This window comes from Aegilops tauschii, chromosome 2 (genome assembly GCF_002575655.3).
Source record: "Aegilops tauschii subsp. strangulata cultivar AL8/78 chromosome 2, Aet v6.0, whole genome shotgun sequence".
NCBI lineage: Eukaryota > Viridiplantae > Streptophyta > Magnoliopsida > Poales > Poaceae > Aegilops > Aegilops tauschii.
Window position 1 is genome coordinate 631,630,679 of NC_053036.3, and position 20,532 is coordinate 631,651,210.

The 20,532-nt window shown below is 44.0% G+C and overlaps 1 protein-coding gene across 1 annotated transcript; it reads left to right on the forward strand.

Moving 5' to 3' along the window:
- The first annotated feature begins 1,795 nt into the window (after positions 1–1,795).
- Positions 1,796–4,107, forward strand: LOC109768866 (endoglucanase 13). Its single transcript, XM_020327602.4, has 3 exons — positions 1,796–2,048; positions 2,132–2,344; positions 2,423–4,107. Exons 1-3 carry the CDS (start codon positions 1,836–1,838, stop codon positions 3,848–3,850), a joined length of 1,854 nt encoding a protein of 617 aa, XP_020183191.2. The 5' UTR covers positions 1,796–1,835; the 3' UTR covers positions 3,851–4,107.
- The last annotated feature ends 16,425 nt before the right edge of the window (positions 4,108–20,532 follow it).

A 20,532-nucleotide genomic window follows, 5' to 3' on the forward strand; every position in this document is an offset into this window, starting at 1 on the left:
ATGTGAAGAGAAATGTTCATGTATATCAAAATAAATACTTTTGTCCATTAAGAAATGCGCATGTGTGTTTTAAAAGTTGATTTTGTATGTAAAATAAATGTTGTAAATCATAAAAGAGATGTTGATGTTTTGAGAATAACAAACAAGTTTCTTGGCAAGTGTTTGTGTATGTCATAATAATTTATTCATGTATTTACCAAAAATCTTAAAAATATGGAGATAAAAAATGTTAAATTACAATACAAACTAGAAAATGAGAAAAATAAAATTTGAAAAAATATAAACAAAAAATAGAAAAATAACTCACTTATTGGGTCGGTCCATGCGGGGTGTAAAAACGTAAGCGAATTGCTCGAAAGAAGCAAGATATAGCGTCTCCGAGGCTTTGCTTAGTAAAAGAGGTCAGTGCCAAAAAAAAGAGGTGAGTGTCATTAAGTATGCGCGAGATTGAACCCATATATGCTGGTCTTCTATAGCCCATGAGGTTTTTTTCTTGGTCGCCTCTTTTGCTCACCCGCAGTCGTTCCAATTTGTTTAGGAATAGGTCTATATTTATCTTCTTATCCAACCGTTTGAAATGAAGCTGTTAGTTAAAACTTGTCTTGAAGGAGGTTTTCCCGCAATTTTGAAGATAAGTTTTTATATGTTTTCGTGTTTATGATTTCTTCATAGAAGAAAATAGACGAACACGTAGGCACGAATGACAAAACTCGAGACAACACCTAGGTCGGTGATGTTCATATAACCTAACATTTTAGTGTTTTAGGGTCTTGTTTCCTGTTGCTTGTTTCAATGGGATTTGATCTGTTGTGCCATCTTTACTCTACCTATATGCATCTCCTCAAAATCTTTGAGGTTATTCTTGTTTGTACAACTATCATCTTTCCAAGTTTTTTTCAAAGATATTAAGGAAAACGATGCGAGAATGTCAACTTTGATACAAGATTATTTTTTCACAAGTCGTCGCCTTTGTTAAAACAATGCGACATAATTTAAAGTCTTACGTTTTCAAAAAAACATAAACAAAAGGTACACCATTAATGAATTTCATTGTATTTTGAGGGAAGAGGGTGTTGGAGGTGGGGGCGGAGGCGTCCTAAATCTTATAATCAACTCTTAATTTACTAATTTGAATGATTTGAAGATTGATCATCACGCCTACCACCTTAATTCTACTAATTGAGACTAATAAGATAATTGATCCACTATACCAACCATCATGATGAGAGTTAGCATAACACACAAGTTAATTTGTGGCTTAAATGCTTCCTATTGTAAGGACACACGTACTAGTTGACCAACCATAGGCCGGCCAAAAAAAGCCAAAAGAAAGCATTATGTGAGTCAAACTATTTTAGTCCACAAAACTCGCGACGTGATCACACATCTTCAGCGACTCTGTGTACGGGCAGAACTATACATGGTCAGATGGCAGCATCTGAAGATTTAATTAGTAATTAATGTTCCCCGGAAAAAAGATCAAAAAAATGTTGTATGATTATTTTCGATTATCGGAACAAGAAGAAATAAGTAATGGTCGACGGTGTCGAAATGTCTAATGTCGAAAGACGATCGGCGAGCCCACGATCGAGCCATTGTGCGTGCGACCATTTCTGGCTGCAAGACGTGCATGGCGCAAACAGCCTAGTTCGTCTCCCCTCTACCCCCTACGTGCCGGGCACCACGCAACGCCCCATGTCGGTCACGGCCGGCCGCCCCGCGATCCGCACGCCCCGTATAAATCCCCGCCCGCCGCGCCGGACACTCCCAGCACCACGACCACGACGGCGACATTGCCCGCTTAATTACCTGCAGAGAAGAAGAAAGAGGCAACTATGGCGCGGCTGGCGATCGCATCGGCGGCGGTGGCGCTGCTCGTGCTCCTCGCGGCGGCGTCCGCGGAGGCCTCGCCGGCGTGGTCGGACTACGCCGGCGCGTTCGACAAGTCCCTCCAGTTCTTCGAGGCGCAGCGGTCCGGCAAGCTCCCCGCCGACCGCACCGTGCACTGGCGCGGCGACTCCGCCCTCACCGACGGCTTCTCCCAGGGGGTACGCGCGCCTCGATCCGACGTATGAACTCCGATCGGAGCTCGATCCGCATTTGCTTATGGAGAAGGAATGGATGTGTGCAGGTGGATCTGGTCGGCGGGTACTACGACGCCGGCGACCACGTCAAGTTCGGGTTCCCGATGGCGTACGCGGTGACCATGCTGTCGTGGGGCGTGCTCGAGTTCGAGAAGGAGATGGTCGCCGCCAACTCCCTCAACCGCGCCCTCGACGCCATCCGCTGGGGCACCAACTACTTCATCAAGGCCCACACCGAGCCCAACACCCTCTGGGTCCAGGTACCCAACACTCCCGTCCTACTTTAGCCCAGCCCGGCCCGGCCCGGCCTAACTCGGCGTCTTGGAACAACTTTGAAGGTGGGCGACGGTGACAGCGACCACCTGTGCTGGGAGCGCGCGGAGGACATGTCGACGCCGAGGACGGCGTCCAAGATCGACGCCAGCCGCCCGGGCTCCGAGGTGGCCGCCGAGACGGCCGCGGCGCTCGCCGCGGCTGCCAAGGTGTTCCGGCACTACGACTCCATGTACGCCGACCTGCTGCTCATGCACGCCAAGCAGATCTTCACCTTCGCAGACACCTTCCGCGGCCGCTACGACGACTCCCTACAGTGCGCCAAGAAGTTCTACCCCTCCGCGTCCGGGTACCAAGACGAGCTGCTCTGGGGCGCCGCCTGGCTCTACGAGGCCACCGGCGACGAGGACTACCTCGACTACGTCGCCCGGAACGCCGAGGCCTTCGGCGGGACCGGCTGGGCCGTGCGCGAGTTCTCCTGGGACAACAAGTACGCCGGCGTCCAGGTGCTGCTCTCCAAGGTGCTCCTCGCTGGCGGCGGCGATGGTGACTACGCCGACACGCTCAAGCAGTTCCGGGCCAAGGCCGAGTTCTTCATGTGCGCCTGCATCCAGAAGAACGGCGGCAACAACGTCAGGACCACCCCCGGCGGCCTCCTCTACGTCGCCGACTGGAACAACATGCAGTACGTCAGCTCCTCCGTCTTCCTCCTCACCGTCTACGCCGACTACCTCGCCGAGTCCGGCGACAAGTTGAAGTGCCCCGACGCCGAGGTCGCGCCGGCCGAGATCGTCGCCTTCGCCAGGTCGCAGGTCGACTACGTCCTGGGCAAGAACCCGCTCTCCATGAGCTACATGGTCGGCCACGGCGACAAGTTCCCCACGCACGTGCACCACCGCGGCGCCTCCATCCCCTCCGTCTACGCCGTGAACGACACCGTCGGGTGCATGGAGGGGTTCGACGCCTACTACAACAGCAAGGGCGCCGACCCCAACGTCCTCGTCGGCGCGCTCGTCGGCGGGCCAGACGGCCACGACGGCTTCGTCGACGACCGCTGCAACTACCAGCGCGCCGAGCCCACCCTCGCTGCCGCGGCACCGATGTGCGGCGTCTTCGCCCGCCTCGCCGCCTCGCCCGCGGCCGCCGGTAATAGCCCGGGCTACCAGCCTCCGCCGGGCTCCCTGCACATCGGAGGCGCGCCACTGGAGTTCGTGCACGCGGTGACCAACTCGTGGGAGCACAACGGCGTGGATCACTACCGGCACACCGTGACGGCGAAGAACACGTGCGGCCACCCCATCACGTACCTGAAGCTGCGCATCGAGGGGCTGACCGGCCCCATCTACGGCGTCTCGGCCACGCACGACAAGGAGATGTACGGGTTCCCCTCGTGGGTCACCAGACTTGACGCCGGCGAGAAGCTCACCATCGTGTACATCCAGGAGGGCGGCCCTGCGGCCAAGATCGCCGTCGCCGAGTACAAGACGGGCTGAGAACCACACCAAACACTATTGACACCCTTTTTTTTTCTGCGTCTATATTACTATGATTTTTGCCCTGCTTTTTTAGTTTCTCTCTTTGTATGTGGTATCCGAGGTCCCAATTCAGAACAACATCGTTGAATTGTTTGCTTTTGTTGTTTGGTTTATTAAGAGAATATTACATTCTGAAATGTAGAGCAAAGTTTAACATTTTGAGCCGGATCTTGATGCTTCGAGAAGGAGATCCAATGAAATTGAGGCGATGTGATTGGTCGGGACCTCCTAATCCACTTTATTTTTTGAAAAAAGTAATCCACGCCTGGTCAGAGGATACACCCTGCTCGATATGGGCCCGCCCATTACGGGGCGTGTGGGCCATTTTTAACGTATCTTTCGGTTTTTCATTATCAGTTTTATTTTAATATTTAATTTTATATAAAAATAAAAAAAATAGATTTAAAGATAAATGAAAATTTCATGAATTCAAAAAAAGTTTCAAATTTCAAAAAATCATACAAATTCAAAAAGTTCATGAATTTCAGAAGAATATTTCCAAGTTCAAAATTTTGAAAAATGTTCATGCAATGATCATGGGTTTCAAAAAAAGTTTGCAAAGGTGAAAAAATATTGTCGAAATATGTTCCAAATTATATAAAAATAGAAATTTAAAAACAAATTCACATTTTTAAAAAATATTAGCGAATTTAAGAAAATCACAATTTTTTGAATGTTCCAGATTTAAAAAAATGTTCGTGAATTTAAAAACTGTGTGTGAATTTTATTTTATTTGCAAATTCGAAAATTTGTTGCCAAATTCAAACAATGTTTGCATAATGTTTGCTTTTGTGGTTTGGTTCAAGACAAAGATTACATTCTGGAATACAACTCACTCGATCATTTTGTGGTTTGATTTTAAAAAATATTAGATTTTTTGCTTCAAGAAGGAGACGCAATGAAATCGAGGCAATATGGTTTGTCGGAGAAAGTTTGCAAGTGAGGAGGTCAACAGCGACCCCTCCGCGTGGGTTTGATTGAGTAGGCCTTGAAGAATGGGTGCTAGAAGGAAAAACTTCAATAGAAGGACTATTCTTTTCTTTTGAATACTTTGAAGATTACTCACCACGCGGTAGGATTTTTTTCCCGGAGAAAGGAATTCATTGATCAAATGGGGTGTTACTGTCCACTGCCACAACACTAGCAATCTCTATAGGAGGAATCCGCAACCAACACGCAGTTTGCTGTTGTTCTCTGCCTAGACTGGCAAGAATATGGCTAGCAACGGTAGCATCGCGTGAAACTTTAACAAGATCAATGGTCCCTCCTTGAGGCAACATGACTCTGTTCATACGCGCACTTGCAGACTATCTTGTTTAGAAGAGAGATGAACAACTTGTATAACTGATATTACCTCCGTTCGGAAATAAGTGATGTTGTTTTAGTTCAAAGGGAGTACCTGATATATTCCAGTTTAAAGTGTGTGTGTGTGTGTGTGTGGGGGGGGGGGGGGGGGGGTAGATGCACAAGTTACTAGATCGGGGTCGCGCCTTGGCGCGAGGGTGCCGGTCCTAACGTTTTGGTCACGCAGGTAATGGTTTATCACATGCATTCATACAGAATAACAATACAATGAAGAAGAAACATTCAATTGTGATACAAGCGAGACATAATTGTGCTCAATATCAGCATGAAACTATAAGGCAGATTTAAGCAGGACATAAATGGTCGATGGGGCGAAAACTAATAAGATACACATGTCAAATTAGTTTGAGTTGACAGGCACCATAAGCAAAACCAGTATCCGTATATATTTGAGTGTTCACTTTGTGCAAGGTGTGGTTGAACATGCAGATCAAAATCCTCAACTTTCTGAATTAGCAGTCAGAGAGTGCATATACATGTAGACTGAAGTCTTTACCTGATATGGATCTAACTCAAGTCCCGGCATTAGAAGAAAATTACTATGCCTATGAAGTATTTAATTCTACCATTTGTTTCGGATCATCAGCTCCCAAGTGCATCAGCTTGATATTTCCTTATTCATAAATTACTTCATATAAAATGCACATATATAAGAATTTGATCTTCGAATTGTCTCTCTAAGGTATCACTGCTTGTTAATGAAGATAGCCAGCAAGATAATGGGGAAATAAACAGATCATTTCAAAAGGAGAAGCAACCTACCAAGGGCTAAGAATACAACACTCTGAATGAGCAAATTCATGTTAAAACTTAAATCCCACTACATTACAATCTACCTAGAGCCAAGAATACAAATTAGTCTAGCTAACATCTTGTTAAATCTTAATTAAAGTTTCCTCTGATTGAGTGTAGTCCTTGTGAAAAAAAAACTGCATAAGAAATTATTCACTGGAAACATATTAATTGTATTACTGTAAATTATGTACAGATGGACATCTACACACAAATAGGACACGAGTCAATCCTAACTACACCACCAGTGGTGCATATTAATAAACTGTAATCCTTTTAGCTTTCTTGATATCCTTTATGTACATATATGTACATTGTTGGTCCAAAGGTTATATCGCCGATGATCAGGCACACCTGAAGAGAAGCCACTTAATATTTAGAGGGATAATATGAACCAAAATCAAACAAATCATTGTATTGTTCCCTGATCATGATGCTTCATAATGCATTGGGAACCCCAACCTAACATGTGCCTGCTCTTGAAAACAAGAATGCACAAAAGATATTCGGAATTAAGCACCTTCCTTCTATAACATGGCATATAGTGCTAAGAACGTTGATTTGCATTTGGTTAAGTATGAAATACAACACAATTTTCGCATCAGTTCAAGAATGTATATACTTCTAAAATACATGAATAAGAGCAATTTCTTTCTATAACAAGGATCCTTTGGTTTGAAGTAGAGAAGCATATGAATTTTATGCTAGTTCCTGTGAGGATAGGCGAAGGGCTTGCAGGCGCAAGGATCCAAATACCTCGGAGTATTGTGGAGACAGCTGGGTCGCCAAGATCGATGCCCTGCCATCCCTGGCCACATACTACCATCCCCGCCAGGATCTGGGCAACCACAGGCCGCAGTGACCTCACACTAACCTGACCAAAATACACATTTACATTGCATCTGACAATCACCGAAAACCGCAATACTGATATAGTTTTTTCGGTTTTTGTGATTTTTGTGAGTGCACTCTTTGTAATTTTTCCATGGAGTTTTCTTCAAGCAGAAGTGGGCTTCTTATACGGTTTTTAGCCCTTCCTATGAATCCCTAAATTAAATGTTTGAAAACCATTCAATGGAAACAGCCAGAAGGTACAAACACTGACCATACCAAAGAAAAAGTGGGATCAGGTGCACCTCAGCAAAACCGGAAGGTACAAACACTGACCATGCCAAACAACCAGGTATAACTTGGGAGTATCCAGGAGAACTATTTCTTAGAAGATCAAAAGATATTCATGATTTAGTAATATAAGTAAGGTCACCCAATAAACATATTAAATCTGAATTTTGATGTCAATACAAATGTGGCCATCGTACACTAAACACAAAAGATTGTCAGCTAAACTGACCAAGTTCTAATCTGAAGCAGGTTGTCCTTCTGATAAAAAAGGCACATGAGGCACCTGCTTAGTTCTCACGTGCATTTCATCAATATTGCAAGGTGCCATGCTAAGAAATTACACATGTCAGATGCATCCCTACAACATACTATCATCTAGCCAGCATGGGGATGGCAGGAAGCGAGGAATCAAAATGTCCAATCAGTAGATATCATGGACAATCTATCTACTTTAAATGATACTGAGGAGTGACTAAATAGATAAAACAATTATCTTATACGTGAAAAGAAAGATTACACCCACACAGATGAAGGAAATATGCCCTAGAGGCAATAATAAAGTTATTATTTATTTCCTTATATCATGATAAATGTTTATTATTCATGCTAGAATTGTATTAACCGGAAACATAATACATGTGTGAATACATAGACAAACAGAGTGTCACTAGTATGCCTCTACTTGACTAGCTCGTTAATCAAAGATGGTTATGTTTCCTAGCCATAGACATGAGTTGTCATTTGATTAACGGGATCACCTCATTAGGAGAATGACGTGATTGACTTGACCCATTCCGTTAGCTTAGCACCCGATCGTTTAGTATGTTGCTATTGCTTTCTTCATGACTTATACATGTTCCTATGACTATGAGATTATGCAACTCCCGTTTACCGGAGGAACACTTTGTGTGCTACCAAACGTCACAACGTAAATGGGTGATTGTAAAGGTGCTCTACAGGTGTCTCCAAAGGTACTTGTTGGGTTGGCATATTTCGAGATTAGGATTTGTCACTCCGATTGTCGAAGAGGTATCTCTGGGCCCACTCGGTAATGCACATCACTATAAGCCTTGCAAGCATTGTGACTAATGAGTTAGTTGCGGGATGATGTGTTACGGAACGAGTAAAGAGACTTGCCGGTAACGAGATTGAACTAGGTATCGAGATACCGACGATCAAATCTCGGGCAAGTAACATACCGGTGACAAAGGGAACAACGTATGTTGTTATGCGGTCTGACCGATAAAGATCTTCGTAGAATATGTGGGAGCCAATATGGGCATCCAGGTCCCGCTATTGGTTATTGACCGGAGACGTGTCTCGGTCATATCTACATAGTTCTCGAACCCATAGGGTCCGCACGCTTAACGTTACGATGACAGTTTTATTGAGTTTTGATGTACCGAAAGAGTTCGGAGTCCCGGATGAGATCGGGGATATGACGAGGAGTCTCGAAATGGCCGAGACGTAAAAATCGATATATTGGACGACTATATTTGGACTTCGGAAAGGTTCCGAGTGATTCGGGTATTTTTCGGAGTACCAGAGAGTTACGGGAATTCGTATTGGGCCTTAATGGGCCATACGGAAAAGGAGAGAAAGGCCTCAAAAGGTGGCTGCGCCCCTCCCCTTGGTCTGGTCCGAATTGGACTAGGGAAGGGGGGCGCCTCCTTCCTTCCTTCTCTTTTTCCCTTCCCCTTTTCCTATTCCATGTGGGAGGAGGAATCCTATTAGGACTAGGGAGTCCACTCCAACCTTCTGGCGCGCCCCAGGGGCTGGCCGGCCTCCCCTCCTCCATCCTTTATATACGGGGGTAGGGGGGCACCCCATAGACACAACAATTGATCCTTGAGATCTCTTAGCCGTGTGCGGTGCCCCCCTCCACCAAATTACACCTCGATAATACCGTTGCAGAGCTTAGGCGAAGCCCTGCGTCGGTGGAACATCATCATCGTCACCACGCCGTCGTGCTGACGAAACTCTCCCTCAACACTCGGCTAGATCAGAGTTCGAGGGATGTCATCGAGCTGAACGTGTGTAGAACTCGGAGGTGCCGTGCGTTCGGTACTTGATCGGTCGGATCGTGAAGACGTACGACTACATCAACCGCGTTGTGATAACGCTTCCGCTGTCGGTCTACGAGGGTACGTGGACAACACTCTCCCCTCTCGTTGCTATGCATCACCATGATCTTGCGTGTGCGTAGGATTTTTTTTGAAATTACTACGTTCCCCAACAGTGGCATCCGAGCCTGGTTTTATGCGTTGATGCTATGCACGAGTAGAACACAAGTGAGTTGTGGACGATATAAGTCATACTGCTTACCAGCATGTCATACTTTGGTTCAGCGGTATTGTGAGATGAAGCGGCCCGGACCGGCATTACGCGTACGCTTACGCGAGACTGGTTTCACCGTTCGGAGCACTCGTTGCTTAAAGGTGACTGGCGGGTGTCTGTCTCTCTCACTTTAGTTGAACCGAGTGTGGCTACGCCCGGTCCTTGCGAAGGATAAAACAGCACCAACTTGACAAACTATCGTTGTGGTTTTGATGCGTAGGTAAGAACGGTTCTTGCTAAGCCCGTAGCAGCCACGTAAAACTTGCAACAACAAAGTAGAGGACGTCTAACTTGTTTTTGCAGGGCATGTTGTGATGTGATATGGTCAAGACATGATGTGATATAATTTGTTGTATGAGATGATCATGTTTTGTAACCGAGTTATCGGCAACTAGCAGGAGCCATATGGTTGTCGCTTTATTGTATGAGATGCAATCACCATGTAATAGTTTTACTTTATCACTAAGCGGTAGCGATAGTCGTAAAAGCAATAAGTTGGCGAGACGACAACGATACTACGATGGAGATCAAGGTGTCGAGCCGGTGACGATGGTGATCATGACGGTGCTTCGGAGATGGAGATCACGAGCACGGTGCTTCGGAGATGGAGATCACAAGCACAAGATGATGATGGCCATATCATATCACTTATATTGATTGCATGTGATGTTAATCCTTTATGCATCTTATCTTGCTTTGATTGACGGTAGCATTATAAGATGATCTCTCACTAAAATTTCAAGATAAAAGTGTTCTCCCTTAGTATGCACCGTTGCAAAAGTTCTTCGTGCTGAGACACCACGTGTTAATCGGGTGTGATAGGCTCTACGTTCAAATACAACGGGTGCAAAACAGTTGCACACGCGGAATACTCAGGTTAAACTTGACGAGCCTAGCATATACAAATATGGCCTCGGAACACAGAGACCGAAAGGTCGAGCGTGAATCATATAGTAGATATGATCAACATAGTGATGTTCACCATTGAAACTACTCCATCTCACGTGTTAATCGGACATGGTTTAGTTGCTTTGGATCACGTAATCACTTAGATGATGAGAGGGATATCTATCTAAGTGGGAGTTCTTAAGTAATATGATTAATTGAACTTAAATTTATCATGAACTTAGTCCTGATAGTATTTTGCAAATTATGTTGTAGATCAATAGCTCGCGTTGTTGCTTCCCTGTTTTATTTTTTATATGTTCCTAGAGAAAATTATGTTGAAAGATGTTAGTAGCAAAGATGCGGATTGGATCCGTGATCTGAGGATTATCCTCATTGCTGCACAGAAAAATTATGTCCTTGATGCACCGCTAGGTGACAGACCTATTGCAGGAGCAGATGCAGACGTTATGAACGTTTGGCTAGCTCAATATGATGACTACTTGATAGTTTAGTGCACCATGCTTAACGGCTTAGAATCGGGACTTCAAAGACGTTTTGAACGTCATGGACCATATGAGATGTTCTAGGAGTTGAAGTTAATATTTCAAGCAAATACCCGAGTTGAGAGATATGAAGTCTCCAACAAGTTCTATAGCTAAAAGATGGAGGAGAATCGCTCAACTAGTGAGCATGTGCTCAGATTGTCTGGGTACTACAATCGCTTGAATCAAGTGGGAGTTAATCTTCCAGATAAAATAGTGATTGACAGAATTCTCTCGTCACCATCACCAAGTTAGTAGAACGTCGTGATGAACTATAGTATGCAAGGGATGACGAAAGTAATTCCCGAGCTCTTCGTGATGCTGAAATCGACGAAGGTAGAAATCAAGAAAAACATCAAGTGTTGATGGTTGACGAGACCACTAGTTTCAAGAAAAGGGCAAAGGGAAGAAGGGGAACTTCAAGAAGAACGGCAAGCAAGTTGCTGCTCAAGTGAAGAAGCCTAAGTCTGGTCCTAAGCCTGAGACTAAGTGCTTCTACTGCAAAGGGACTGGTCACTAGAAGCGGAACTACCCCAACTATTTGGTGGATAAGAAGGATGGCAAAGTGAACAAAGGTATATTTGATATACAGATTATTGATGTGTACTTTACTGTGTTTATAGCAACCCCTCGGTAATTGATACTGGTTCAGTTGCTAAGAGTAGTAACTCGAAACGGGAGTTGCAGAATAAACAGAGACTAGTAAAAGTGAACAAAGGTATATTTGATATACAGATTATTGATGTGTACTTTACTAGTGTTTATAGCAACCCCTCGGTAATTGATACTGATTCAGTTGCTAAAGAGTAGTAACTCGAAAACGGGAGTTGCAGAATAAACAGAGACTAGTAAAAGGCGAGGTAACGATGTGTGTTGGAAGTAGTTCCAAGATTGATATGATCATCATCGCACACTCCCTGTACTTTCGGGATTAGTGTTGAAACTAAATAAGTGTTATTTGGTGTTTGCGTTGAGCATGAATATGATTTGATCATGTTTATTGCAATACGGTTATTCATTTAAATTACAGAACAATTGTTGTTCTGTTTACATGAATAAAACCTTCTATGGTCATACACACCAACGAAAATGGTTTGTTGGATCTCGATCGTAGTGATACACATATTCATAATATTGAAGCCAAAAGATGCAAAGTTAATAATGATAGTGCAACTTATTTGTGGCACTGCCGTTTAGGTCATATTGGTGTAAAGCGCATGAAGAAACTCCATACTGATGGGATTTTGGAATCACTTGATGCTTGCGAACCGTGCCTCATGGGCAAGATGACTAAAACGCCGTTCTCCGGAACTATGGAGAGAGCAACAGATTTGTTGGAAATCATACATACAGATGTATGTGGTCCGATGAATATTGAGGCTCGTAGCAGGTATCATTATTTTCTGACCTTCACAGATGATTTGAGCAGATATGGGTATATCTACTTAATGAAACAAGAGTCTGAAACATTTGAAAAGTTCATATAATTTCAGAGTGAAGCAGAAAATCATCGTAACAAGAAAATAAAGTTTCTACGATCTGATCGTGGAGAAGAGTATTTAAGTTACGAGTTTGGCCTTCAGTTAAAACAATGTGGAATAGTTTCACAAATTCATGCCACCTGGAACACCACAGCATAATGGTGTGTCCGAACGTCATAACCGTACTTTATTGGATATAGTGCAATCTATGATGTCTCTTACCAATTTACCACTAATCGTTTTGGGGGTTATGCATTAGAGACAGCTGCATTCACGTTAAATAGGGCACCATCAAAATCCGTTGAGACGACGCCTTATGAACTGTGGTTTGGCAAGAAACCAAAGTTGTCGTTTCTTAAAATTTTGGGGTTGCGATGCTTATGTGAAAAAGTTTCATCCTGATAAGCTCAAACCTAAATCGGAGAAATGTGTCTTCATAGGATACCCAAAGGAGACAGTTGGGTACACCTTCTATCACAGATCCGAAGGCAAGACATTCGTTGCTAAGTATGGATCCTTTCTAGAGAAGGAGTTTCTCTCGAAAGATGTGAGTGGGAGGAAAGTAGAACTTGATGAGGTAACTGTACCTGCTCCCTTATTGGATCACAGAAATCTGTTCCTGTGACTTCTACACCAATTAGTGAGGAAGTTAATGATGATGATCATGTAACTTCAGATCAAGTTACTACCAAACCTCGTAGGTAAACCAGAGTAAGATCCGCACCAGAGTGGTACGGTAATCCTGTTCTGGAGGTTATGTTACTAGACCATGACGAACCTACGAACTATGAAGAAGCGATGGTGAGCCCAGATTCCGCAATGGCTTGAGGCCATGAAATCTGAGATGAGATCCATGTATGAAGAACAAAGTATGGACTTTGATTGACTTGCCCAATGATCGGCGAGCCATTGAGATTAAATGGATCTTCAAGAGGAAGACGGACGCTGATAGTAGTGTCACTATCTACAAAGCTAGAATTGTCGCAAAAAGGTTTTCGACAAGTTCAAGATGTTGACTACGATGAGAGTTTCTCACTCGTATCTATGCTTAAGTCTGTCCGAATCATGTTAGCAATTGCCGCATTTTATGAAATCTGGCAAAGGGATAAACAAAACTGCATTCCTTGATGGATTTATTAAAGAAGAGTTGTATATGATACAACCAGAAGGTTTTGTCAATCCTAAAGGTGCTAACAAAATATGCAAGCTCCAGCGATCCATCAATGGACTGGTGCAAGCATCTCGGAGTTGGAATATACGCTTTGATAAGTTGATCAAAGCATATAGTTTTATACAGACTTGCGGTGAAGCCTGTATTTACAAAAAAAAGTGAGTGGGAGCACTACAACATTTCTGATAAGTATATGTGAATGACATATTGTTGATCGGAAATAATGTAGAAATATTCTGCAAAGCATAAATGAGTGTTTGAAAGGAGTTTTTCAAAGAAAGACCTCGGTGAAGCTGCTTGCATATTGAGCATCAAGATCTATAGAGATAGATCAAGACGCTTGATAAGTTTGTTTCAATGAGTACATACCTTAACAAGATTTTGAAGTAGTTCAAAATAGAACAGTCAAAGAAAGAGTTCTTGCCTGTGTTACAAGGTGTGAAATTGAGTAAGACTCAAAACCCGACCACGGCAGAAGATAGAAAGAGAATGAAAGTCATTCCCTATGCCTTGGCCATAGGTTCTATAAAGTATGCCATGCTGTGTACCAGATCTATTGTATATCCTACACTGATTTTGGCAAGGGAGTACAATAGTGATCTAGGAGTAGATCACTGGACAGCGGTCAAAATTATCCTTAGTGGAATAAGGATATGTTTCTCGATTATGGAAGTGACAAAAGGTTCGTCGTAAAGAGTTACGTCGATGCAAATTTTGACACTAATCTAGATGACTCTAAGTCTCGGTCTAGATACATATTGAAAGCGGGAGCAATTAGCTAGAGTAGCTCCATGCAGAGCATTGTAGACATAGAAATTTGCAAAATACTTACGGATCTGAATATGACAGACCCGTTGACTAAAATTATCTCACAAGCAAAACATGATCATACCATAGTACTCTTTGGGTGTTAATAACATAGCGATGTGAACTAGATTACTGACTCTAGTAAACCCTTTGGGTGATGGTCACATGACGATGTGAACTATGGGTGTTAATCACATGGTGATGTGAACTATTCATGTTAAATCACATGGCAATGTGAACTAGATTATTGACTCTAGTGCAAGTGGGAGACTGAAGGAAATATGCCCTAGAGGCAATAATAAAGTTATTATTTATTTCCTTATATCATGATAAATGTTTATTATTCATGCTAGAATTGTATTAACCGGAAACATAATACATGTGTGAATACATAGACAAACAGAGTGTCACTAGTATGCCTCTACTTGACTAGCTCGTTAATCAAAGATGGTTATGTTTCCTAGCCATAGACATAAGTTGTCATTTGATTAACGGGATCACCTCATTAGGAGAATGACGTGATTGACTTGACCCATTCCGTTAGCTTAGCACCCGATCGTTTAGTATGTTGCTATTGCTTTCTTCATGACTTATACATGTTCCTATGACTATGAGATTATGCAACTCCCGTTTACCGGAGGAACACTTTGTGTGCTACCAAACGTCACAACGTAAATGGGTGATTATAAAGGTGCTCTACAGGTGTCTCCAAAGGTACTTGTTGGGTTGGCGTATTTCGAGATTAGGATTTGTCACTCCGATTATCGGAGAGGTATCTCTGGGCCCACTCGGTAATGCACATCACTATAAGCCTTGCAAGCATTGTGACTAATGAGTTAGTTGCAGGATGATGTATTACGGAACGAGTAAAGAGACTTGCCGGTAACGAGATTGAACTAGGTATCGAGATACCGACGATCAAATCTCGGGCAAGTAACATACCGGTGACAAAGGGAACAACGTATGTTGTTATGCGGTCTGACCGATAAAGATCTTCGTAGAATATGTGGGAGCCAATATGGGCATCCAGGTCCCGCTATTGGTTATTGACCGGAGACGTGTCTCGGTCATATCTACATAGTTCTCGAACCTGTAGGGTCCGCACGCTTAACGTTACGATGACAGTTTTATTGAGTTTTGATGTACCGAAAGAGTTCGGAGTCCCGGATTAGATCGGGGATATGACGAGGAGTCTCGAAATGGTCGAGACGTAAAAATCAATATATTGGACGACTATATTCGGACTTCGGAAAGGTTCCGAGTGATTCGGGTATTTTTCGGAGTACCGGAGAGTTACGGGAATTCGTATTGGGCCTTAATGGGCCATACGGGAAAGGAGAGAAAGGCCTCAAAAGGTGGCCGCGCCCCTCCCCTTGGTCTGGTCCGAATTGCACTAGGGAAGGGGGGCGCCTCCTTCCTTCCTTCTCTTTTTCCCTTCCCCTTTTCCTATTCCATGTGGGAGGAGGAATCCTACTAGGACTAGGGAGTCCTAGTAGGACTCCAACCTTCTGGCGCGCCCCAGGGGCTGGCCGGCCTCCCCTCCTCCATCCTTTATATACGGGGGCAGGGGGGCACCCCATAGACACAACAATTGATCCTTGAGATCTCTTAGCCGTGTGCGGTGCCCCCCTCCACCAAATTACACCTCGATAATACCGTTGCGGAGCTTAGGCGAAGCCCTGCGTCGGTGGAACATCATCATCGTCACCACGCCGTCGTGCTGACGAAACTCTCCCTCAACACTCGGCTGGATCAGAGTTCGAGGGACGTCATCGAGCTGAACGTGTGTAGAACTCGGAGGTGCCGTGCGTTCGGTACTTGATCGGTCGGATCGTGAAGACGTACGACTACATCAACCGCGTTGTGATAACGCTTCCGCTGTCGGTCTACGAGGTACGTGGACAACACTCTCCCCTCTCGTTGCTATGCATCACCATGATCTTGCGTGTGCGTAGGATTTTTTTTGAAATTACTACGTTCCCCAACAACAGAAGCTCAATGGCTCAATGATTTCAACACATGGATTCTTTTCATGTAACAGTACAACCCGACCATTGAAGATCCAATGCACAACAAGGCAGAACAAAAAAATCAAGGAAAATGTACAACAAACACTAAGAGGGGCCAACAACATAAAACAACATAACAACAGGGGCGGGAGCACTACAACCTGACCATTAGTTCTATTGATGCCGGTGAACAGGGCCTCAAGGACATGATTAGCATCCAAAATCAAGTGAAATAGAAAAATGCACGAAGCAAGAAGATTAATATTGGACTGCACGAAGCAAGAAGATTAATATTGGAAAAAAATGCACGAAGCAAGATCTATATGATGTTTAATTAAGCAAAACACTATTAGTCATAACAGAAGGAGATAAAGAAAGTCAATAACAGTTCAAAAGCATGTCATTATTTAAACTGAATATGTTTAAAATTCCTATCTGATTTAGACTAAGCAGGAGAACATCTGATACAACTAATAAAGCAAACATCCATAATTTTTTTTATTTCCAAACTTTAAAGAAAGAAGAACCAGACTATTTAAAGAGTATCTAACAGATGTGGAGCAAGTGAGCAACTGAGCATATGTCAACGAGAATTAAACCAACTGTTAGGGTGAACAACCATCATCTCCCTGAGATTTTAAATTGGGCTAACCGGTTAAGCCAACTTTTAAGTTGAATGATAGTATGATGCCAAACAGAACATGTTTGATACTGAATAATATAAACTGAATTTCAACTTGGACTATCTGATATTAGCACATACATTATTTTTTGACTTGGAATATAACAGTACCAAACCACAAGTATTCTTCAATTGGATATACAGGGGACCAAAAAACGTAACTAAAACTGCAGCAATGATATGATCCGCAATTGGACTGTACACCACGCACGCACACCTACCGAATCCAATCCAATCATTTTAATGCCCACATCGTCGCAGCTTAAAAAACCAACACAGGTGTTGGAAATATGAGCAAATTACTACGAGATTTAATCCGAATAAATAGGAAATAGATCATGACAGCAATAGCAGAGATTAAACTAATCATGCGAACTAGCATAGTAGATGAACAGATCACATCTAGGGCACATACTAGAAACATGAATTCTATCACGATCTCGAACAAGAAGGATAGAATCACATACGATGCAGCGGGTGCAGCACCGCCGGCGTTGACGTTGTCGCCCATGTCTTCGAGGATGAGGTTGCCGAGGTCGGGGAAGAAGTCGTCGTTCGCGAATTCGTCAATGCCAGCAGTCGCGCGAGTGCGCTCCCCAAAAACCTGATCGCCCCTCTCCCGTACAGGATCACGAGTGGCGGGGTACCGGAGGCCTGCTGTCCCTTCTCCCGGTGCACGCCGAAAGGAGGGATGGAGAAGACTTGCTTGGCGGCGCAATGATCTGGAACGGTGGTGAGAAACCATACGAAGCGGCGGCAGCTAGGCTAGACGTCTGCCTGACTATATAGTGCGGGCCAGGTAGGTCGTGGGAGTAAATCCCACGTCCGAGTCGTCGCAATCCAAAAGAATCGGAAACGGTTCAGTAATTAACGCGTCCGTTAATTAATAATTAATGACTCATTAATTTTCCCGAGCAGCAAAAATATAGACAACGTGCATAGCTCTGTCCTCGGCTCGGCTCAATCCTGCAACCCGCGGCGCGGCGCGTCGTGACGAGGCGAGGAGGAGGAGCGCGCGTGTAGGTCTCCTCTTCTCATGCTCATACAAGTGGTAGAAGAGCTCACCTTATAAAGAGGTGCAACTCTCTCTCAACTTATGAGGTGGGACTAAACTTTAGCCTCACTCACTCCACTCACAAGTGTGCATGAATGGGCCAAGAGAATTTCAGAATTTTAGTTGGGCTTTGGGCCAAAAGCCCACTAGCAAATTCCAACAATCCCCCACAAAGTCTCATTGGCACATTTCACCATTTGGTTCCAAAACATTGTTTATATACCGGTGCTTAGTGGAGATTGTGAAGTTGAACTTCCACTTAGAGATTTATGCTACACTAGATCACAACTTGAATAGTGGACTATGCCTTGAACTACAAGTTTTCTGCGAGACTAGTTTCACATAAATTCTTGACCGATACTGGGCTGCCGCAAGGCTTCCCCGCGGGTGGAGCGTATACGTCATACTCCAGGGCCTTTCATGAATTTATTAGAGAGCACCCAATTCTCACAGACTGCGACGTTAACAGTCAAATTCATATAGGTGTGTTCCTCAGGAGATGCTCTGCAGGACAACATCTCTGCTTACTCAAATAAGCCACTTGGAACACATTAAGATAAATACCAACCTGCCATGCAGATCAGGAGAGTATTGCATCTTCACGGAGTGGGATAATTAAAATAGGAATACTCTCCTCTCAGCTGACCAACAGCTTGTCTCCCACTTCTACTTCACGGGATCTTTGATCACATAGAGTGGGTTACCACTATGGACAACTCATGCGGTGGGTCTCAAGCCCATCTCCATCGATGCATTATCTATCACGTTACGTGATAGACCCTTTGTGAAGGGATCTGCCAAGTTTTTTGACGTTTGGATATAATCCAACGTAATAACTCCGGAGTTCCTCAATTTTCTGACAGATTTTAGTCTCCTCTTCACATGCCTTGAGGACTTCATATTGTCCTTAGAACTATTTATCTTGACGATCACAGTTCGATTATCACAGTTCATCAGGACAGGGGGTATTGGTTTTTCAACCATAGGTAAGTCCATCAAGAGCTCACGAAGCCACTCTGCTTCAACAGTGGCAGTGTCTAATGCTGTGAGTTCTGCTTCCATAGTTGACCTTGTTAAGATGGTCTGCTTGCAAGACTTCTAGGAAACAGCGCCACCACCAAGTGTAAAAACATAACCACTTGTGGCCTTAATCTCATCAGCATCAGATATCCAGTTTGAGTCACTATAACCCTCCAGTACCCTTGGATACCCGGTGTAGTGAATCCCATAGCTCGCAGTGCCTTTCAAATAGCGCATAACTCTCTCAAGCGCATGCCAATGATCATCTCCTGGTTTTGACACAAACCGACTCAGCTTGCTCACAGCAAAAGAGATGTCAGGCCTCGTGGCACTCGCCAAATACATAAGCGAGCCAATAATCTGAGAATACCTCAGTTGATCTCTAGCAATCCGTCGATTCTTTTGAAGCAACACACTAGCATCATATGGAGTTGGAGAAGGCGTGCAGTCGCTATACCCAAAACGACTCAAGACCTTTTCCACATAGTGAGACTGAAGCAGTGTGATCCCACCATTCTCATCTCTCAACAGCTTGATGTTTAAGATAACATCAGCTACTCCTAGATCCTTCATCTCAAAACAGCGAGATAAGAAATCCTTAACCTCCTTGATTAAATCAAGTTTGGTTCCAAAGATCAATATGTCGTCGACATACAGACAAAGAATAACTCCTTCGCCCCCACCATAGCGATAGTACACGCACTTGTCACCATCGTTTACTACAAAGCCGGCAGCAGTTAATGTTCTTTCGAACTTATCATGCCACTCCTTAGGAGCTTGTTTAAGGCCATATAAAGACTTTAATAACTTGCACACCTTTCCTTCCTGACCAGGTACTACAAAACCATCTGGTTGATCCATGTAAATTTCCTCCTTCAACTCTCCATTGAGGAAAGTTGTCTTAACGTCCATTTGATGAACGAGAAGACCATATGAGGCAGCCAGTGATAGTAGCACCCGAATTGTAGTCAGTCTAGCCACGGGTGAGTAAGTATCAAAGAAGTCTTCACCTTCTTTCTGGGTATAACCCTTAGCCACAAGCCGTGCCTTGTACTTTTCAATCGTACCATCAGGTCTAAGCTTCTTCTTGAACGCCCACTTACATCCTACAGGTTTGCACCGTAAGGACGGTCAGTGATCTCCCAGGTTCCGTTAGCTAAGATGGAATCCATCTCGCTACGAACAACTTCCTTCCAGTAGTCAGCATCAGGAGATGCATAGGCTTCTGAAATAGTCCTGGGTGTGTCATCCATGAGGTACACAATGAAATCATCACCAAAGGACTTTGTAGTCCTCCGTCTCTTACTCCTCACAGGAGTTCCATTGTCACCCTCAACAGGATTCTCAACGTGTTCCATCGCAATGGTGGG

Bases quoted from the DNA above. Each gene is read 5' to 3' on its own strand.
- LOC109768866 (XM_020327602.4), top strand. From the start codon at position 1,836: ATGGCGCGGCTGGCGATCGCATCGGCGGCGGTGGCGCTGCTCGTGCTC. The intron at 2,049-2,131 runs GTACGCGCGCCT...GGATGTGTGCAG, and splicing joins CCGACGGCTTCTCCCAGGGG to GTGGATCTGGTCGGCGGGTA. The intron at 2,345-2,422 runs GTACCCAACACT...ACAACTTTGAAG, and splicing joins CCAACACCCTCTGGGTCCAG to GTGGGCGACGGTGACAGCGA.